Consider the following 22,333-nt stretch of genomic DNA (forward strand, 5'->3'; position numbering starts at 1 on the left):
TAGCTGGCACTACCACCTACCATGTGGCAACATGCAATACATCAGTGGCGCCAAAGCATAGATGATGTCATTGCAGAATAAAACGATACTGAAATGTCCCGATTTCTATTTTAATTCTCAAGTATATGTACATCTGAAAGAGATTGAAAGAAGTGGTGCCTATTCGGAGGCATCCCTCCATAGAAGGTCCCTTTTGGTCACAGAGAGGAGGGGCTTGCACGCACCCCTTTGCTAATGATGGTTTGTTAATTAGAATGTGCTAATTAATTTCTAACACTCCTTGTACAACACGCTTCTTGAATGATTCATCATTGAAGAATTCTTGTACATTCATTTTCATCTTGAGAAATCCTTTGTATAATCTCGAGTCTTTCCCAATAACTCCATGGAAAAATATGAGAAGAATAGTGCAGATATGTTGCTAAAACCCTTTTAAATTCAGTGGGAAAATAATAAGTAGACAATGATGCAACATATAATGATTATTTTTTGCTTGATAACTCATATAAGAAAAACCTTTGAAGAAGGAGATAACTCATTGGTGAATTTAGAGAACAATAAATATGATTTGAATATACTTTCCTTAAAAATCCTTGTGGGGAAAATTAGAGGTATCGCATATATCGCCTAATTAAACCATTTATGAGAAACTCCGAGAAAACTCATAGAGGAAAAGAATGTGATCTGATATGCTATTGAAAACTCATGTAAAACCCAGTTGAACAAATATCAAGAGAAAATGATATGACATGTGATGGTAATTGTCTTTTTGATAACTAATAATGAAAAAACCTTGAAAGGATAAAAACTCATTGGTAAGTGTAGAGGACAATTAGTATGACTTGTATACATCCGCTAAAATACCCCAGTGGGTAAAATAAGATGTATGACATATATTCTTGTATTGATATTACCTCATTGCAAATCTTGATGAGAACCTTGCGAGTAAAGTCATAAAGGGATAAGGAGTGTAATATAATGTTCGAATAGCTTCTAATTTTCTAATTCAGGAAGAGACCCCCCCCCCCCTCCCAATTCTTCCAAATGTCAAAGCCATCACATACCAATTACATGCACATGTTTCTGGAATGTTGAAGTTGATAGAGACTTCATGAACAAATCGGCGAGGTTGTCGCATGATGAACCACCGTATTACATATTAAGTAACATATTTGCATCCGATCAACACAAGCAACATTATCTTTGAGATAATGGTTGGTGTTCAATGGAACCAATTCCACATGATCGTTGTGTGTGGTTCATCATTCCGTGAAAGCTACAAGAATACAAGTGATGTCTCGTACTTTACAATAATTGGTGGATGTAGCCACAAAGGTATGTTTTGAAGACTTTCCTCAGATGGATATCACACCAAACAGAACACAAAGCATGTCTATGATCTGACATAATGGAGATCTGATCGATGTATCTGAAGGTGTTGGTGTCTACATTTCTCTAAAACTGAAAAACTAGGACAATATGTTTGATGCCTTGAAGATATCAAAAGATATTCTTGATTCCTAATCAATTATTTTTGGTGGATCTAATGGTACTAGAATATGGAACCTTGGGTCACAATATCTTAATTTCATTTTCTCGTGGTATAAATAGATCTTTCTCTATGTCTAGAGATTGAACAATCATGAAAGTTATAGATTGATAACCCTTTCCCATAACGAATTCCTTCAATATATTATGCATATAGACAACACGATGTACCATAATACATGAGTAAAGGCGCTCGAATTTTAGATAAAGAAAATTTTGCTTTTACTTACATCCTTCATCTCAAATTTCGTAGATGATTACGTCCTTCATCAATGTCTTGTGTGTTGCCAATAATGTTATAATCATCAACATACACTAATGAAATGTGGTGTCGCAATGGTTTTTTTTTTTATGAACACGTATGCGCAATCATCATCATTGGAGTAATCCATTTGTATAAGAACTCAATAAGTTGATTGTATCAAATTTGTTTTGGCTGTTGTAAGTCATGTAGTGACTTACTTAGTTTACACAATCCATGAGAAATCTATGTAATACTAGTTGATGTTTAAACACTAAAAAGAAGCTCTTTTCTAGAATCTTCCTAGTGTTGTTACAACCAGACAAGGGCAAGGCTTCATCACCTTCATGCAAATTGCTTCAACATGTGACACATCTTTTGTTGCATAGACTTTTGTACTAGATTTGTGTTCCATACTTCCATGGTATTTTGAAGGTCTACATATGTAATACTTTTTTTGACAGAAGTCTCATATGATAGAGATCCCAGCTGCTCATGAACCGTTATAGGTGCAGGCCAAGCCTTGGTCCAAGCCGCCTCAAGGCATGGACTGCCCTCTCGATAGCCGTCACATTTGTGGATGAAATAGGGGAGGCCAGTGCTGACATGATACTAAGGAAACCCAACGGATCAATTATTTTCTCAGCATATAGATATCTATTCGATTGCAAGGATGTCCTAGAAGCTGAAATAAGTACAATCTTAGAAGGACTGTCTTTGAGTTTAAAATTTTACCTTTCCGTAAAACAGCCAGTGCGTGTCTACATGCTTATATCTTAATTTGTGTGTGCATGCATGATTTGTTAGGCGTACTTTTTCGTAAAAAATATCTTTTTCGTTTCTACATGCTTATATCTTTGTGTGTGCATGCTGATTGGTTAGGCGTACACTGTTATAACCACGTCGGCCTCCAAAGAGCCTATTCACGGCGGTTTGCATGTTGCTCTCGCTCTGGCCACTTTCCTATAGTATTGTACTCCTAATACCTTAATCATCGAAAAGTTGAAAGGTTCCTCCAGTCTGTCGCATGTTGAAGAAGTTGAAAAGGTTCCTCTGTTATGCAACATGCATATATGTTAGTAATATATATTATGTTTGCCTTGATGAGGCAAGCATGTGACGGCAGGCTGCGTGTTTTGTCCTGATCGAACATGTGTCTAGCAATTAGCAATGGCATCCGCCGTCCGGCGGATCGTCAATTCTGTGTTTTTTTTTTCATTTATGTACGGTTGAGTTAATTTTGAACGAGAGTAGGAAATAATTAGGACAGAGAGAAAGCTACTCGAGGCCAGCAGCTGGTCTATAAAGATAAGCGGCATATCATTGATGTAGTTTTGCTTATCAACTCCTTTCTTCTCTTTCCAGTCTCTGCTAGCTAGGACATTTGTTTTGTGCTACATGTCTCTCAGATTCTCCCACGATACCAGTACCAGCAGTGTACGTAGTTTTTGTAGTTAGCACTTAGCAGTAGCAATAGCAAGCATCCAGATCTCTTAGCTTGCTAACATGGAGGCACCTTGCGACTATCAGCTGGCCGTGGCTGATTACTGGGACGGGAAGCCGGCCATGGAACCAACCGTCTGGGTTCCTGGCCTCTCTTTGCAGATGACAGTTGCTGCTCCGGCAAGCAACAGTGATCTCGTCGTCACCTCCAGCGGACGGCAGCAGCTGAAGCAGGTTGATGAATACGACCACTATGCGGTTCAAGTGTTCGAGCGAGCAGCAGAATCACTCAAGTCGAGAGTGGAGGAGATGGACACGAAGATGCACCTGTTCCCGCCAAGCATGGGAGACCTCGCCGACGAGTACGCCGCCCCCAAGGTGGTGTCCATCGGCCCCTACCACCACGGCCGGACCCCGGCGCTCCAGGAGATGGAGAGCGTCAAGCACGCGGCGGCCTGCCACTTCGTCAAGGCCACGGGCCGCCCCATCCAGGAGGTGTACTGGGCGGTCTGCACCGTCGCAGAGGAGGCCCGCGCCCACTACGACGCCGGCAAGCTGCGGGGCCTCGGCGACGACGACTTCAAGCCGATGATGTTCCTCGACGGCTGCTTCCTGCTGCAGTACATGCAGTTTTGGTGCCGAGAGAGCGGCGGCGACGAGGACCCGGACATGGATCCGTCGCTTTACAACGCTTTCAGCTCCATCGACCGCCCCATCCTGAGTGACGTGGTGCTGCTCGAGAACCAGCTGCCATGGGTGGTGATTGACGCGCTCTTGAGCTTCTTGCCCCAGCCTGGCCTGGACATGGAGACGCTCATCGGGCGCGTGAAGCAGACTCTGCAGACCCGCCAGGTTCGTTATTTCGATGCTCCCACGTTGGACTACACACCGCCGCATCTCCTTGGCCTCCTACGCCACCACATCGTAGGAAGCAACGACACCAAGAAGTCCGAGCCGGAACTGTCTGAAAGAGCCAAGGAATTGTCCGTTTCCGTGAGCGCCATGGAGCTTGCAGAGATCGGCATCGAGATCACAGCCACCAAAGCTACCCGAGAGGGCGCGGAGCTAAGGAATATGGGCGTCCGTAGATCGGCGTACCTCACCGGCGAGCTCTTCTTGGCGCCACTGTCCCTCAACGACGCGAACGCGACCTTCCTGGTCAACATGGCGGCTCTGGAGCAATGCACGACCCCAGACTTTTTTGGGGAGGACGAGGAGAAGTCCGCCGTGTGCTCCTACCTCTGCCTCCTGGGCATGGTGACGGACAGCGAGGAAGACGTGCAGCAGCTGCGGAAGAAGGGCATCTTGCAGGGAGGAGCAGGGCTGAGCAACAAGGACGCGCTCGACTTGCTTAACAAGCTCGAGAACCGGCTGCGGCCCGGAACCCACTATCTGAGCACCATGATCCTCATCCAGAACTACAAGACTGATAGGTGGAAGCGGATCCAGTTTCACAAGTTTCATTACAACCACCGCAAAGCCATCTTCTTGACGTTTTCCGGCATTGCTGGATTTGCCAGTTTCCTCGGGACGCTCAAGTCTCTCAATCTCAAGTAATTCTTGCTCTAGTTCCAACTGCTGAATATTTAGCTATGGTGCTAAATATTTCCTTTATGTATTTTGCGCCCATCTTGTAAACAATATTTGTATCGGTTTTGCTAAACATGAGGTGCCTGAATTTCTTGGTGGCGCCAGTCACTTTTTGCAAAGCGCAATGTGAGGCCGGAGATGGGGATGGCGTGAGGAGCACCTGCGACAAGCGCCGGCCATGGCGAGGCCAGGAGGTAGGGGGGGGGGGGGGGTGCGGAGGAGTCGTCGGAGTTGTTCATTGGGGCGGGGCTTATAGAGGGATGGCCAGGGTGGCGGCTAGTATGGCGGTGGGAAGAGGTCGAGGGGAGGACGGGGTGGCAAGGCGGTTAGGGCTGGGTAGGCCACAGGGAAGGAGGAGGAACCGTCTTGGGGGAAGGAGGGGGGGGGGGGGGGGGGAGATGCAGGAGAAAAAGATAAAGAGTTGGCGGCGCGCTCCTAGCCATTGGATGCTGATCGGATGGTCCATAGAGAAAATGACTCTGCAGATGTTTTTCCGGATACATGACCTATAGATGGCCCCAATTTGTATTCGTCAATGCGAAGGGCTCTGATATAACTCCCTTGTGAGCCAAATTTATGGTAGTAGTTATTGCATATCGCTTGAGTAGCAAAAAACAACAACAACAACAACAAGTGTGATTGTTTCATTCATATATACGGAGGTCTCCATTATATCTAAGGGCTCGTAATGTTCCAAGATTGGTGGAGAGAGTTGGTAGCTCACTTCCCTTTCCAGTTAATTCTTTTAACAATTACTCCTCCGTCCCAAAATAAGTGTCTCAACTTTGTACTATACAAAGTTGAGACACTTGTTTTGAGATGGAGGGAGTATGATTTTTGTATCAAATTCAAAACAACAACAACAACAACTAATTGAGAGGATATGGTAGTATATGGTTAGTGGTAACTGCATGCATATACCTTAGCCTTACCACTAATTAGTGGTGACTGGTGAGAGCTAGTAGCACTGCCACCAACCATGCATGTGGCTACCACGTACGCAATAGGCTATATATTTTTACATTAGACCATCAGGGCGAAGCGTACATGAGGTCGTAAACTAATTGAGCAACGCTAGGTGTTAAGGTTAGTCTCTGCTGGCACAGCCGAGCCATGCAAGAAGACAGCTCATTGCATTTGAACAAGTGTAACCGATGGTCCGCACTACGCACACGACAAGCAACGTGATCTATAACGTTGTTAAACACTTCCTCGTTGGTGGGGTGCTTGTGTCTGAGTTAATCAGCATTCGATCGAGCTGAAATGGATATGTGCTTCGTGTTTTTTTTTCCTTAGCTTTCCAGCAAAGCTGAGCCAGCAGTATGGCAAGAAAAAGGCACAGGCGTTATGCACGTTGGGCTGTATGCATTCTCTTTTCTGTGACACATGGTGGTCTAAGATAAATCCCCAATGTCAGCTCAAGAGGGAGACATGGACGGTCATCTCGCTGGTGGCCTGGATGTTGTGGAAGCACATGAATGATATTGTGTTTAATAGAACTTCACCATCCGCCGAGGAAGTGCTCAAGAAGATCGACCTCGAGGAACAAAGCTGGAGAGCAGCCGGGCTACTGAGAGGAACAGGGTCGCTTCCTGTTAGAGTAGATTGGGAGGCTAGTGGCGAGTAGTTCGCATGTTGTGTGGGTGTGTTAGCTTTTCATAGCCGTGGAAAATTGTAATCAACAATGTGCCTTCACAGTACTCTTCTATGATCTTGATACGTCAATCATTGACGTATCCTTGAAAAAAAGTCATAGTGGCATTAAGATGAAATGCTTATTCATAGTCCGAAAATTTAGGGTCTAGGCAACAGCTATGTCATACGTAACATGGTGAGACCGGATGGGAGTGGTTCGATGAGCCTGAGTTTCACTTAAGGTTTTGGATAGTGGAATGTTAGAGTTTGAATGAGGCTTTTGGAGCTTTTTTTTTGCGGGGGAAAGGAAATTTTTCATTACTCAAGGAGGCTTCTCAGCCGCACAAAGGTTTATAATAAAGTCCATCCCAGAGTACAACCACACTGTGGTGCGTGGGGTGCTTCGGCCATACACGGCCAGCTCATGGCTAACTTTATTTTGTGATCGTCTACAATGACTAAATAAGATCTCCCTCTCCGCCGACGTGGCTAGGCTCCGTATCTCCTCCACGAGAGTACGATGCTGCGATCGATCCGCCACATGTGTTGTGAGCATACGTACCGCTTCAACACTATCCAGCTCCCCCAAAATGGGCAAGCTAGTCCGATGCACCGCTAGGTCTAATCTCTAAGCACTTGAGTAGTGAGTCCATGATAACAATCTCATCCCCTTTTAATAATATTGGCATACCTACGGGCTTAATGTGATTTTGGATCACTTAAACATGAAATGAAGTCTTGAGGCATTAACCAACACTTTTCGTTAGCATCTTGAAAGGTCCCATTTCACATCCCAAAGTTGTGCCTAGGTTGAATTTATGCTGAAATATAATCAAGGAAAATATTAATCCAACAATATGTACGTTGACATGAATTACCAAAACCACCAAGAGAGTGGATGTGCTTTCAGCCACCACCACGGCCATGACCATGCCAAGTAGCCCTTGCCCGTTCTTCAATTCCTACCAGCTACATGCTCCCTAGGTAGCCGCCTAGCTTTCCCCTTCCTCGCATCCAGCAGTTCCAAACCAATGGTGTGCATTCTCGAACGAACGACGCCATCGTATAGCCACATCGAGGCCCCCTGAGTAACCGAGCTGCCACTCACCTTTTCCCCTCACCAGGAGCACCAAGGACACCCCACAAACTCTGCCCCTCTTCTAAATTTGCCAGAGACGCAACCCAACCCCTCCCCACCCCCTCGTCACTCCATCATAGACGAGCTCTTGGCAACCATAGCTTTGTTGTGGCATATCATCTTCGACGAACAGATCCTCCATAAGCTTCCTTGCATGCCCCAAGTACAGCGCATCCCTCCTCCCGCGTTGCCATGCCTATGTTCGTTGTTGGCAAGGACGGCTGCACAGCCTCAAGTCATCGTTGTCAGCCACTCTTTGACAAGGTAGGGGAACATCGTCGTCAGTCGGTCAATGTGCACTAGAATGCCATCTTGCAGCTCGTGTCTAGGCTGTTGGTGGCAAACTCCACGGCAGCGAGGGAAGGTGCGACATGGACTCAACATGTGATGCAGCGTCTGCACGTTTGCATGTGCGCTGTTTGATGAAATGCCTCTTGACAGTGGGGAAGAAAAGAATAGAGGAGAGAGATAACCGCTGCCACATGGCAGGTTTTCCACCAACCAGGCTTTGGACGAAACCTACGTGGTTTTAAGACTTGAGGGACCAAATGTCACACAAATATTTTTGAATGATCAGTTGTATACTTTTGATAAACTTAAGGGACGTTAAACATACTTTTCTTTTAAAATATTATATGTAGTTTTGGCTTCTCGTGCTTTGCATCTCGCATGTGCAAACATTGCAGGCATAGAGGAAATGGCATCATCATGTATTATAGAAAAAGACATATCGCAAACAGTCCACTCCAAAAATTCGGCCTAGCACATCGCACAAGGTAGTACACATGGACAGAGGCAGAAAATTTATTCGAAGGGGCCAATGGAGCATGTAAAACGTTGGAAGGGGGTCATCCATACAAATTCATAGATCAATCTACATATTGTGTAGGGGTGTTTCCAGAAAAGAAGATCAGCATGCGGGAGCCATGGCCCCAGTCCTGCTCTCTCCCTCACTTGTAGTAGTAGTAGTATCAGGACAATATTTAGATTTTCAGATTGGACGACTCCTAGAGCTCTGCAATATTTCGCAAAAGAGTCCCTTAGGAGTTTGAAAATTTTGCATAGGTCTAGTAGATCTAACAGCTTCCAAATGTCATCCGATCTGAGAATCTAACGGCCCAGGAGCCTGTATCACGGTAACACCTCGGCACAAGTAGTGCCAGATATTCTCCCTAGTAGTACCTTAGCAACCATGTGCGATTAATGAATCACAAAGTTCAGCCCGCAAACGTATCATGAAATATTTAGAAAAAAATGTAATTAATTAGTGTCGTAATAAATGATAAAATAAAACACAAAATAAACATAAATTCAAACTGCACATGCCCACAGCTGAATTAGTCGGCGCGAGACATTTCATGCGGGTAGAACAACAAAACAATAATCAGGGGGAGAAACTAAGTGGAGTAAATGCCAAATCTAGATGTGTCATATTCCACCCCGACCGTTTGAAGAGCCAAAAGACAGCCCCGATCCACGGAGCTTGTCCTCAACAATGTCGTCCAAGCGCCGCGCCATCTCTCGCGTCATATGGTTCACCCAGTCTCCGATCACCCCTTTCCTGAAGTTGGCTTCATGCGGGTACTTGTAAAACAGTCCGGAGGCGCCTGTCTTGTTCGCTTCTAGACCTTTCATCGTCTCAATGCTACACAGCATGACGATGTCTGCCGGAAGCCCGGCCGCCTCGTCGGCAGCTGAGAACGGCACCCCGAGGAACCGCGCCAGCTTGATGACATTGTCAACCGGATTGAGCAGAATCTCCTCGTACCTCAGGAAGAAGACCCTCTCCGGTGTGGCTTTGCTTGCCCTCCAGTAACCGAGAACGTGGTCCCACATGGGGCCATCTGTGGTCTTGCCCTCGCATACACTCTCAAACAGAGCAGAGAACTCGCATGGGTGAATGGTATTGCCAAAGTGCCACATGGACACCAGCATATCCTTGGGCTCCCTGCACGTGGCCGTTTAATCAAATCATTTCCATCTGCTCTACCAACCAACTAAGGTCGTTTACAATTTTGGCAGAGTCAATGTCTCAACCTCCCTGGTTTTCAATATTGTGTCATTCTAGAATATATGCTGGGCTAGAAGTTTAGATTTCACCATCACTAAAGGGTGTCATCTACGAAGACTACTGTACATATTAATGGATCTATCATATAGGGTAATTTCATAAACGTATATGACTTTGCTTAATTAAAAGAGATTAAATATTTTTTAGAAATTGGTGATCAAATTTATAGAAATTACAAACAAACTAAAATCACAATGTGACAGCAAAAATTTCGGATCTACTAGCATGTTCATGTAAGAAATTAAATAAGGGTCAAAATATGTTTGTTGAAGGCTAAATTAACTACTTAGCATTAAAATATCTACTCCCTCCATTTCAAATTACTCATCGTAGAAATGAATGTATGTAGAACTAAAATACATCTAGATACATACATACCTGTGACAAGTAATTCGGAAAGAAGGGAGTAGATGACTATTTTGGGACGGAGGGAGTACTTAGGAACTGAAGGAAATGGTAGCTGTTCCTGAGATACCTGCAGATGTAGACGATCTTGGCGTTGGGGTTGTCGGCAACGGAGGCGGGCAGCAGGGAGTGTTGGATGTGCGTGTTCATGAGTCTAGGCGACGGCAGCGCCTCCAGCTTGGTGTCGTGCCCTGCGCTGAACAGATCGTCAATGAAGGGGACGCATTCGTGTGGGTTGAGGCGCAGGAGCGGGTGGTCGGCGGCGGAGGGCGGGTACGCCGCCCGAGCCATGATGGCGAAGGACATGGCCTTGAGCCACGTGGTGCCGCACTTGGGCGGGCTCGCGAGGAGCACGTCGCCGGGGCGCAGGGTGAAGCGCCGCTGGAAAGAGAGGACACCGGGCATCCTCTCGTGGATCACCCAAGCGCCCTGGTATTGGTGGTGCACGAAGCGGCCATAGAGAGCGATGGTCGGCAAGGTGGAGATGATGTGCCCGCACTCTTCGGGCGGGGTGATCCGGTCGTCCTCTTCGCCGCCTACGATATCTTTGAATGGGACGGGACCTACGAGGCAGCAAGATGCGCTTGGAGGAGTAGGAGTGGCCATGGCCATGTGGGCGATGCGTCGGTTTCTCTGATGAGCTGACGACGATGGCTTTCTTTATTCCTTAAAAAAAAGGCTCCACTTAACGGCCGGATCGGCGTTTCCGACCGCGAAAACATGTGGTCGACCCATCGTGGACTGTTTTGTCTATCTTTTACTCCCTCCGTCTCATAATATAGTGCTCTTATATTATGGAACGAAGGGAGTATGTTTCATAAGAGATAATGGATGAATTCATAAGTATGAATACTCATCGTCTATAGTTATCTGCTCTTGAGTAGAAGATTGTTCATGTTGAAACTTGATACCCAACCTTAGAGCATCTAGCCGCCACCCAAACATCTGCGGACGCGGCCGGGCACCAAAGCAAATCATAGTTCAATAAACTGGACATGTCAAAATGAAATCAATGTCTGAGCGTGCCGGATGGCCTCGGATCATTGTTCTGGTGCCTGCTCCGAGCGGAATGTGTCCTGCTCCAGGCGGATTGCGTCCTGCTATGTCTGCATCCGGGCTACCTCCTCCGCCTACATCCATGCTGCCTCCTCCGCCTACATCCGGGCCGCTGCCGCCCTCGCCGCCTCGTACTCCCTACGATCGTTGATCTTCTTCTTGCCCGCAAGCCACTTCTTCGCATGCTCATCCAAGAGGGTTTCGTCCGCCAACATGATCCTAACAACTTCCGCGTCCCGTGCGAGTTGCAACCTCTCCTTCACAAGCTCTATGTCGCCAAATATCTTGGCCTTCTAGAGTTCCCATTTGATCGCCACTTGTTGCTTCTCCAACTCGATCGTCTTCCTATCAATTTCGAGCTTCTTCTCTGCCCTTTTCGGGTCCCACTCCATCCTTTCCTTTTGCAAATCCAACATGAGCTTGTACCTCCCCTCCTTCTTATTCTCCCTCACCGAAAAAATGCCCGTCCATGTGGACGACATTTTGGTAGCCACGGCATCACGGGCGGCATGTGCCTTCTCCCACTTGTTTCTCATGACTTGGTGGTTATCCTTTGGCACGGTGGCTTTTCCATTCGTCATGACAACATCGTCCTATTCATTGTCCGACCCAATTAATTGGTTGGAGCTTGAGCCATCATTCCTCTTTTTGCCATACTTGAGGTCGGCCACAAGTTCGTTCCACTTGGGCTTGCCATTCAATATGACCCAACAATGGGTAAAAGCAAATGGCTTCTTCTCCACCTCATGATACAAAGTGGCCACCACCACCGTCTAGAAAACAACATATGTATGAGCATGAAAATACAAACACAAGAAGCATATGCAAATGATGACAAGATAAAGCAATTGAGCTTATGTAAGTTGCGACCCATCCCACTTTGGGGGCGTTTGGTCACTTGTGAGTAGTACCCGATGTACTTGCTCACTTCCCCTTGAATGATCCCCCAAAGATGTTGGAGAGGTGTTGTCTTCTTCTTCTTGCTTGGAGGGGCATCGGATGTTGTACCAAATTCAAAAGCGGTGGTGGCCTCGAATTCGTACTCCATTTCAGTCGGATCTTTTTTGTCATTGATCATGCTCGACAAGAACGCCTCCTGCATAATTATGGTTTGCAAGCATTCGTCATGTACGAAATGAACTAATGGTCTATGCAAAAATCTGATCAGACAGGAGCAAAGAAGATGCACCAACTCTTCTTCGGTCATTCTGTTGAACAGGTCAAGGGTAGCCCGGGCACTGCCGGTACCTGTGCTCATCCGCGCCTGAACAAGCTGCGGCGAGTCACACACATCGACCGTCAGCATCTGCATGAGCAGAGAACACTCCGGAATGGACCAGCCGGCCGTCGAATCCTCCTTTGTCCCTATGGGGTCGGACGGCGTAATTCACGTGGGCGCTTGGATGGAAGGGGTGTAGGGATCCGGGCACGCCGGAGGAGACAGCTAGTCCACCATGTCCGAACCTCCCTGCGACGTCGCCGCCGCCTCCCTCTCTTGCTGCCAGTGCCGCCACAACTTCCGAGCGACGTTCTCCGCCTTGCAAGTCACAGCCGACGAAGTGACCCCGCTGACGGACGAGGCAAACCGCGTCTCCGTCGCGGCGGTGTGGGTCGGGCTGGACGACATCTCCGGCGATGGATCGGGACCGGTGGTGAGGATTGGGAGTAAGGATGGAGGACGGCTAGGGTCCGAGCACGGGAAATGTTGGAGGGCGGCGGAAGGAGGAGGAAGGGTTTGGTGGATTTGATGCAATTTGGGTTGGGATCGGGCTGGCGGGTCCTGCGTGGTGGGCGTGTCCGGGCATGCCCGGGCGTCCCCATATTTGGGCTGGATATGGTGGGTGTCGTTCAGCCCGGGCGTTTGAGGCCCGTTTAAGAAGCCCGTCTAGATCAAAAAATCCTGACCGGACAGTGACCGGATGGCCTGCCTAGGTGTATGAGGCAGACGGCTGTAAATGCTCTTATAACCAATGTGTCCGCCACATACCCTCTGTGTCTTTATTTACTTCACATACATTTAGGCTTGTCGCCATCAACCTTACAAGTTACAACCAACCTTACAACCCACCTATGTAATTAGAATGGAATGGATTTGCGTAGCGTGTCTGCTAAAAATCACTCGACTGAGATTAAGGGTGTGTTCGGAGGCTCTCCAACTCCATGCTTCACAAATTTCTGGAGGGGAGCTGAGCCAAACGAGTTTGGGCCAAGAAGCTAGAAGCGAGAAGCTCAACCAGCCGCTAGTGTAAAAACGTGAAGCACCAAAAGCCCAGCTCCACCGATTGGAAAAGGAGAAGTTCATCCAAATTACACACAGCTGCCACCGCCAAGTGAGGGCAGATCGAACCGGTACGCTCGCTGGAACATATCGCTCGATCGAATCGGTACCATGTGCTCCTTCTCTCGCTGAAAACCAAGCTGGGCTGCCTCCAACAGGCCCATTATGGCGGTAAGGCAGGCCACCCTTGCTGCCAGCCCATAGTGGCGACAGGAGAAGCCAGCGACCGCTGCCGAACGGAGTTGTCTCGCTGCGTGAAGTGAGAAGCTGGGATGGGAAGCTAGAATCGTGGAGTTTGTGGAGTTGGGAGGAGATCTGAACAGGCCCTAAGTCTCAGTCGACCATGCAGCATTTTATGCCTTCGGTTGCAACATTTTTCCTACCGGTTGCAACATTCGTCTTGCCGGTTGTAACATGCCGCCCCCATTGGTTGTAGTACGTCATATCATCGGTTGCAACATCCTTCATTGGCGGTTGTAGCATTTCTGTTAGAATGGTTGTAGCATTTATTGTTTTTCCTTTTAATACCGTCACATCATTTTTCGTTGTCGTTTGTAGCATCCAGCCGTGCCGCTTGTAGCAAAAAAAAAAACCACGCTAACGTCACTCGACTAAGACTTCGTTGAGTATTAGTCGACTGAGTTTTAGACATACCTTTTACATGAGCTTCGTAGAACTATTACATAGGTGTAGCATTTTGGACTTCCGGGGTCATAGGTGCGCATGTGCGCTTGACGGCAATTTGGTCACGCTCCACTCTGCCTTTGTCCTGCCGGTTCTCCCATTCCAAAAGAAAAGGAAAAAAGAAAATAAAAACCTGCTGGTTCTCCTGTTTGATGGATTCTTTTTACTTTGGAACACACCACACGTACAAGTTCACCTACGTGAAGGGCTCGAACCTTACCAGCGCAAAAACTAGTATGACAAACCGAAAAAGGCAGTGAATCAATCTGCGGTTGGATGATTAAGAGAACAGTGATCTTCCCTGCCCATCAAGTTCAAGTCTCAGACTTGACATTTGTGTTCGTATATATTTTTTAGATTTATTCCAGAGGAGACATTCCCATCGACTACGAAGGCGTCTGTAGCGACTTCCTCATTCTCAAGATGATGTGACGGACAGTCTTTCATAGGTGTTTATAGAGATAGAGTGTGTGTTCGTGCGTTTATAGGGATGAGTGCATGTATGTATGTATGAACGTATGCATCTGTATTGTGTTAAAAAAACCAAAAATGCAAAATGTGCAAAATTTAATAAACAAGGTAGAGATCAACCAACAAATAAGTACAATGGAAAGGAAGAAAAACACCCGGAAAATAACCTACTAGTACTAGGGAGATGATGCAGAGCAAATTGGCGTGGCAAAGCGCCTGCTTCTAGCTACTACATAGTACCACAGTACAACGCAGGACTAGAGGCGCAGCCAGCTAGCTCTTACTTGAGTTGAGAGACTTGAGCGCCCCGAGGAAGCTGGCAAGTCCAGCAATGCCGGACAACGTCAAGATGATGGCTTTACGATAGTTGTAATGGAACTTGTGAAACTTGATCCGTCTCGGCCTCTTCTTCCTGTAGTTCTCGATGAGCACCATGGTCCTCATATAGTGGGTTCCGGGCCGCAGCCGGTTCTCCACCCTGTTGAGCAGTTCCAGCGCGTCCTTGTTGCTCAGCCCTGCACCTCCCAGCAAGATACCCTTCTTCCGCAGCTGCTGCACGTCCTCCTCGCTGTCCGTCACCATGCCCAGGAGGCAGAGGTAGGAGCACACAGCGGACTTCTCCTCGACCTCTACAGAAAAGTCTGGGGTCGTGCATAGCTCCAGAACCGCCATGTTGACGAGGAAGCTCGCGTTTGCATCGTCCAGGGACAGTGGCGCCAGCAAAAGCTCGCCGGTGAGGAGCGGCTTATCATTGACGCCCATTTCCTTCAGATCTGCCGTAGGCTTGGTGGCCGTGATCTCGATGCCGATCTCCGCAAGCTCCATGGCACTGACGGAAATCGATATCTTCTCCGCATTTTTATGAAGGTCGGGCTCGGCCGGCGTCTCGGTGGTGCTCCCTACGATGTAGTATCGCAGGAGCTCAAGAAGATGCAGCGGCGTGTAGCTGTCGTCCCATGCAAGAGGGCTGTTGTCTACGAGCGGTACGGTGGGCTGCATAGTGGCCTTCCAATCCGTGGTGAACCGTACCAGGTCCGGGGGCATCGGCATGAAGCGCATCAGCTCTTGGACCACCACCCATGGGAGCTGGTTCTCGAGCAGCGCGATGTCGTAGCTGATGCTGGTGCAGTTGGAGCTGAAAGCGTCCTTCAGCAGCGGATCCGCCGCCTCGTCAACCCAATGCAGCAGGAACTGCAGCAGGAAGCAGCCGTCGTAGAACATCATAGGGTTGAAGTCGTCGTCGCCGAAAGCCCGCACCTTGTCCTCGTCGTAGTGGCTGCGGGCCTCGTCCGCCACCGCGCACACCGCCCCGTACACCTCCTCCACCAAGCGGCCCGAGTCGTTGATGAAGTGCCAGGCGGCCACGTGCTTGGTGCTCTCCATCTGCCGGAGGGCCGGGGTCCGGCCGTGGTGGTAAGGGCCGATGGCCACCACCTTGGGGAAGGCGTACTTGGCCGCCAGATCCCCCATGCTTGGAGGGAACATGTGGATCTTCGTCTCCATCTTGTCACGTTCCTCCTGAAGTGATTGTGCTGCTTGCTTGAACACTTCAACCGCGTAGTGATGATCAATACTCTCCTCCTCAATCAGCTTCAGCTGCGGCCGTCCGGGAGAGCCATCCACCAGACCACTTTGGCTGGCAGTTGGAGCAACTGTCATCTCCAAAGGGACGCCGGGAACCCATACATTTGGATCCACGGCCGGCCTCCCCTCCCAATAATAATCAGCCACGGCCAGCTGATAGTCGTAAGGTGCTTCCATGTTTTAGCAAACTAAGAGTAACTACAAGATGGATGCTATTTCTAATAACAAAAATTACACTGCTGGTTTCAAAATAGAAACATGTACAAATGTCCTAGAAGAGACTGAAAAGAGAATACATGAGTTGAGAACCAAGATTACATCGGTTATCGTATGCATGCATGAGAAGATGTCGCTCCTCTTTATATAGACCAACCTATACGCCGACGGCCAAGGAAAAACACGCAGCCGGCCTTCACATGCATGACTCTCATCAACCAAGTAACCATAATGTATGCGTATTGCCATAACAGAGCTAGGGAGCTTTTCATCTTTCCTCAACATGCAACACAACCGGGAAGAACCTTTCAATTATTATTATTTTCATGATTATCTCATTATTAATATACTATTAGCCCTCGTAATGCCACTTGCAAAGTTGCTTCCAAAGAAATCAACGCCTCGACTCAAAGCGCTTTTATACCGGATGGCAACGCGTTATAGGTGCCAGGTCCGTCTCTGCTGGCACAGTTTAGCCAAGAACACAGCTCATTAATTAGTTATTAGATTTGAACACGTGTACTAGCAGACCGACGTTTCCACGAACTCCGCACACGATGAGGAGGAGCAACGTGATCTATAACTTTGTTAATCACTTCCTCCTTGGTGGGGTGCTTGCGCTGAGTTAATCGGCATTTGATCGAGCTGCGATGGATGTATGCTTCGTAACTTTTTTTATTAACTTTCCAACAAAGCTGGGATGAGATCGACCTCACCACGGTTCTTCAATCCTTCGGCAGGCAAACAAAGCAGTTCCTGATAAGGTACTTGGGGCTCCCCCTCGTCCTCGGTAGGATCCGTCTGGTCCATCTTCAGTTTATCCTGGACCGCATTAGGAGCAGACTCGCAGGATGGAAAGGAAAGATGCTCTCTATTGCTGGCCGCCGAGTCCTGGTCCGGTGTGTGCTCTCTGCCCTGCCAACCTTTGCCCTGACGGCCCTGAAGTTTCCATCCAAGCTGCTAAAGGAAATTGACAAAAGCAGGCGGCGTTTCCTTTGGGGAAAAGATCAAGAACTCTCTGGGGGGAGCTGCAAGGTAAACTAGCACCGAGTCTGCTCCCCGATCGATTTGGGAGGGCTCGGAGTTCTGAACCTGCAAAAATTCGGCCGGGTGTTGCGCCTGCGTTGGTTATGGCAATCCTGGCAGCACCCGACCAGTCCATGGGTAGGTGGGGAGACGCCTTGTGATGATCTGGATCAAACCCTTTTCAACGCTGCCACGACGGTCACCATCGGCAACGGTCAGACAGCAAGGTTCTGGCACGCCATCTGGCTCGGATCGGCGCCCCTAAAGATCAGTTACCCAGGTCTGTTTGCGCACTCGAGAAGAAAAAACAAAACGGTGGCCCAAGCAATTACTGGAGATCAATGGATCGCGGACTTCGCGCACGGCAACACCAGTGATCTGCTCATCGACGTTGTTTCCCTGCATCGACAGATCCAGCAGCAGCATGTGGCACTGCAAGTAGATATCCCTGACCGGGTCAGATGAAATTTTGAAGGCTCAGGCAAGTACACCGCTCACTCGGCATATGCTTTGCAGTTTCTGGGATCACCAACGAGTCAGCTCAAGAGCGCCATCTGGGACACTTGGGCACCGGCAAAGCTCAAAATCTTCGCTTGGCTTCTTCATCAAGATTGGCTGTGGTGCAACGATCGGCTTCAACGCAGAGGATGGAGCAACAGCTACTTCTGCCAATTCTGCCGCAAAAACCTGGAGAGTGCAGATCATCTGTTCTGGGAGTGCAGCATCACAAAGGCCGTCTGGAACGACTTGGCATCTTGGCAGCACTGCCAGGCATGTCACCCAGCAACCTGGAGCAACTGCAACAGCTCGCTAGAGAGGATGACAACCATGATAGAAGCAACACAGCCAGCTTTCAGAAAGGGTCTAAAATCGCTATTAATGCTAGCTCTCTGGGAAGTCTGGCGAGAAAGAAACAATTGCACCTTCAGAGACAAGGAAGCTGATGTTAGGGAGATTTTAAACGCAATCCGGCGCAACCTAAACCTCTGGCAACAGTGTGGCGGTCGATCCTTGCAGAGCCCCTTCGGGGACCCGCCCTGAGTAGTTAGTTAGCGGCTGTACCTTTGGCACTCCTTTTTCTCTCTTCTTCTTACATCCTTGATTCTCGGATCATCGCCTTTGTCATTTGTCCACCTGCTCCCTGCTTATGAATCAATGAAACCAGCCTTGAGCTGGATCCTTTCAAAAAAAAAAGCTGGGCCAGCAGTATGGCCTTTGATATATGACAAGATAAAAGCAACATCTTTATGCATGCTGAGTTGTGTGCCTTCCTTTTGCGCGTTCGTAATTGTGAACTCATAGTGCATTTCACGCATTTGCGCACTCCGCCTCACGTTTGCACATGCATGCTGAGCCAAAGCGGCCCAACTAGTCTCTGTAAGAGAATTTGTTTGTATAACTCCAACTTATTTTACAGCATAACTTTGCGTATGAAACCGTCCTTGCTAAGTATACTGCTGAGGATGTGAAGAGTACAGTTGCATAGGAGACCTTAAAGCTCCGGGCTTGGATGGGTTACACACATTGTTCATAAAAAATATTACTCCCTCTGTTCATTTTTATAAGACTTTGAAGACATTTCAAACAATGTGCAAAATATCCTATTTTGAGTTGTCTGAAATGACTTACAAAAGTGAACGAAGGGAGTAGTATAGTTTTAGAGATGAGATTGCACATGAGGTTCTTCATGCAATCTATTCGGGGGTGTTCTGAAGAGTGGATCGATGCAACTTTGGTGCTGACCCCGAAGATTGATACACGCCCACAACGACAGGACGAACCGCAGCGGTAGGGGGCAATGTACCCGGCAGAGAGTAGCAAAGAGGCAAGAGGGTCGGAAGAGGCGCCCCACCGCCGCCAATAGCAACAGCGAGGGGGGCACATAGGAGGGGGTTGTAAGTAGTGGTTAAAACATCAAATGATGTTATTCGACATTGATGGCTACTAATATGACACTGACGATGTCTACTCGTTGTCGGCGTCCTCCTCCTCGTCTGAATCCTCAAGATCGTCGACGTAGTTGAAGCAGTGGTCCTCGGTCTCCTCCTTGGGGCGGCAGGCGAGGAGGGCAAACTTCCGCTTCTCCTGCTTCACTTTATGATGCATGGTTACAATTCAAACAGTAAAAAATTCATGATCCAAGAGACATATGGAAATAGAGGCCTTATTTCACTACAGCGTGTTATCTATATTTGGTTCGAAAAAACAAGGAGTGATGTTTTTGGTTTTCTTAGTACGGAAGGAGATAAAGCAGTGAAAAAAATACTAATTAGTTTTGTTAACAAAAAAATTGGTAAAATCAAGATTGTGAGGAATAAAATCACGGACGATGATGTTATTTGTGTTCCATGTTTTGTCAACGTTCAAGACACTTACATTGCCACCGTAAGATTCATCCAAATTCATATGCTTCTCCTCATCAGGTTGGTTCACATTCAATGACGAGGATCCATTCTCGCTATTGCAATCATGGCCATCATAACTGGTCTCTTGCTCCGTCCATACACATTTAAACAAAGTCTCATATCACAACATCATCGCAAATATAATCAGTTCATCAATCAAATTGCTTAACAGTAGATCGCACAAATTTACGCACTAAACTACTACCTACTTAGTAAATTAAGGAGTAATTTTTTTTCATCTTATTTCAATGAGTAATATAATGTAAAGTCAAAACAAATTACAAACAAAAGACCTACGGGGCGTTCACGAGGTCCTAGCCTCGCCGACCTCGTCGACGCCGTCAGGGAGGGGAGAACCGTCAATGTTGGCTGGGGACGAAGGCGCCCAGGCGTGATGATGTTGGTCGGGGAGGAAGGCGACCACGACGCATTATGTTGGCCGGAGAGAAAGGCGACCACGGCGTGAAGATTCCGGGGTTGGCGGCGACCAGGGCGTGAGGGCGACGATGATGGCAAGAGTATTTGCCCGTCCGCCAGAGATTGCCGGAGAGGAAGGCGGCAGCTAGAACGATGGTCACCATTAGGGTTTCACCTAGGGGCGGCGTGTTTTTTTTTTTCAAAGTACCGACACGGGCAGGCGTACGATGGTGGGCGGGTATGCTATAGCCATGTGCAATGACCATCCTGCCCTTTATAAGGTTTAGGGGGTTGTACCGAAGCGCGCCTCCTGTTTTAAACGGATGCGGGCGGTTTAAGGGTCAGCGTTGGAGATGCCCTTAGTACAAGCACTCATCAATGGTTACAGCTGGGAAGTGTACCTACCCGCATATGCTTTCTATGATGAGATTCCTAAACAAACTTCAGTTTGCAATAGATCACAAAAAAGAAAGAGTTCAGTTTCTGATCAGGAGTGACTATGCTAATGAATGCTCAATTGCTAGTAAACCTCATGCTAAGAGACATCAAAGATCATACACAGTCCATCAGAAGCAGTGTACTTGAAAACTCAAACTTTACATTCTTGACAAAGTAGCAAAGAAACTCCATCAACTAAATCACCCAATGAACATCATATTGCACGCCTGTGCCCCTCTACAAGCTAAATCAGGAGGCTTGAAAATGATAAGGAAGCAGCTGTTGGTCAACCAAGGAAGACTTGGACGCGGACGGCGAGGAGCAAGATGGTGATGAGGGCGAAGTAGATGACGGCGTGGATGAGCATGGAGGCGCCGCTGGTCTGGAAGCTGCCGAAGTCCACGATCCTGCCCTTGCCGGGGATCTGGAACAGCAGCCCCGGCGAGAGGAGGATGAATAGCGCCAGCCCGACGAACACCGGGGCCCAGTCCGCCATTGGCTACCTACCTCCTCTCTGATCGATACTCTTGATCTGTGATAGTAGGACCAGTGGAGAGTGGAAGGAGTGTGAGGCCACGAGGGGGTGAGGCCGTGTATATGTCGCCTTTAGGTGAGGAAATGACTGTGGACACGAAGCAACTGGGGAGGTGGGTGGGTGGGAGGCACATGCTGATCTCATGTGATGGTGTGGATGGTTGATCATGGTGTGGGGGGGTTTCTCTAATGTGCTGCCAACGATATCGCACGAATGTTTGTGCGGCTTGTTACTTTGTTCCAAGTTTAGCTGCTGGTTATGTGATTCATGTACAAAGCTGGTCGTGTGACTAATCTGTCCTCGGACATGTTGCGACTTGTTGTGCCTATAAATATGATCTCCGTCCGGAATTAACCGTTGCTGAAGTGAGTGTTTGGTCGTGTGACTAATCTATACTCAGATATGTTGCGACTTGTTGTACCTATAAATATGATCTCCGTCCGAAATTAACCGTTCCTAATGAGTGTTTGGTCGTGTGACTAATCTATGCTCAGATATGTTGCGACATGTTGCAACTTTTTGTGCCTATAAATATGATCTCCGTCCGGAGTTAACCATCGCTAAGATACACTTATTTTAGCGACGGTTAGTTCTGGACGGACGTAGTAATAATTTTTTGAAACCAATAGGTTGTTTACTAATAATTCGAACGTGCATGTAGATCATCTTATGTATCAGCTCCTACTTTTGAAAGAGCTGATGTGAGTGAATGTGCATGTGTTTTTTTGGGTCTGGCTAACTTAGAGTATCTACAGCCGCAACCTGCAAATTTGGGCCTTCAAACGTTTGTGGACGTGCCCGCGGACAGTGACCGGACGGGCCTCAAATTCTACCATTTGCAACCACATATCTTATTTCCAAAATAGTTATTACATGTAGCGCCATGCGCGTCGATCATCATGTTCATCTTGGGCCGACGAGGCTGTCAAAACACACCAAAAATTGCTCGTACTTAAAATTTTCACATCCGTATTAGTCCCACTTCGCCGCGTGATGAGCTAGTCGACCGGCTTAAATAATCGGGTCGTCCAGAAGCGATAAGCTTCTGACATCATTGCATCTTTGTTAAAAAGATAGACTGTCACTATGAATCTTCTATGCTTATCACATAGAAGATTCATAGTCAGAGTCTATGTCCTTGACAATGGAAAC

At 47.7% G+C, this 22,333-nt stretch overlaps 4 protein-coding genes across 4 annotated transcripts; 1 reads left to right on the top strand and 3 right to left on the bottom strand.

The window, feature by feature from the left end:
- The first annotated feature begins 3,114 nt into the window (after positions 1 to 3,114).
- On the top strand, positions 3,115 to 4,919 carry LOC125533923 (UPF0481 protein At3g47200-like). The gene has a single exon (XM_048697248.2). It carries the CDS (start codon positions 3,296 to 3,298, stop codon positions 4,787 to 4,789), a length of 1,494 nt encoding a protein of 497 aa, XP_048553205.1. The 5' UTR covers positions 3,115 to 3,295; the 3' UTR covers positions 4,790 to 4,919.
- A 3,905-nt stretch (positions 4,920 to 8,824) lies between these two features.
- Positions 8,825 to 10,683, bottom strand: LOC125537715 (cytosolic sulfotransferase 8-like). Its single transcript, XM_048701038.2, has 2 exons — positions 10,142 to 10,683; positions 8,825 to 9,543 (listed from the first exon to the last, which is right to left on the bottom strand). Exons 1-2 carry the CDS (start codon positions 10,681 to 10,683, stop codon positions 9,024 to 9,026), a joined length of 1,062 nt encoding a protein of 353 aa, XP_048556995.1. The 3' UTR covers positions 8,825 to 9,023.
- A 3,988-nt stretch (positions 10,684 to 14,671) lies between these two features.
- On the bottom strand, positions 14,672 to 16,458 carry LOC125533922 (UPF0481 protein At3g47200). Its single transcript, XM_048697247.2, has one exon. It carries the CDS (start codon positions 16,319 to 16,321, stop codon positions 14,834 to 14,836), a length of 1,488 nt encoding a protein of 495 aa, XP_048553204.2. The 5' UTR covers positions 16,322 to 16,458; the 3' UTR covers positions 14,672 to 14,833.
- A 4,316-nt stretch (positions 16,459 to 20,774) lies between these two features.
- On the bottom strand, positions 20,775 to 21,247 carry LOC125533920 (uncharacterized). The gene has a single exon (XM_048697246.2). It carries the CDS (start codon positions 21,140 to 21,142, stop codon positions 20,933 to 20,935), a length of 210 nt encoding a protein of 69 aa, XP_048553203.1. The 5' UTR covers positions 21,143 to 21,247; the 3' UTR covers positions 20,775 to 20,932.
- Between the last annotated feature and the right edge of the window lie 1,086 nt (positions 21,248 to 22,333).

The sequence above is a fragment of the Triticum urartu genome, chromosome 2A (genome assembly GCF_056163025.1).
Source record: "Triticum urartu cultivar PI428250 chromosome 2A, HENAU_Tu73, whole genome shotgun sequence".
In the NCBI taxonomy this organism is placed as follows: domain Eukaryota; kingdom Viridiplantae; phylum Streptophyta; class Magnoliopsida; order Poales; family Poaceae; genus Triticum; species Triticum urartu.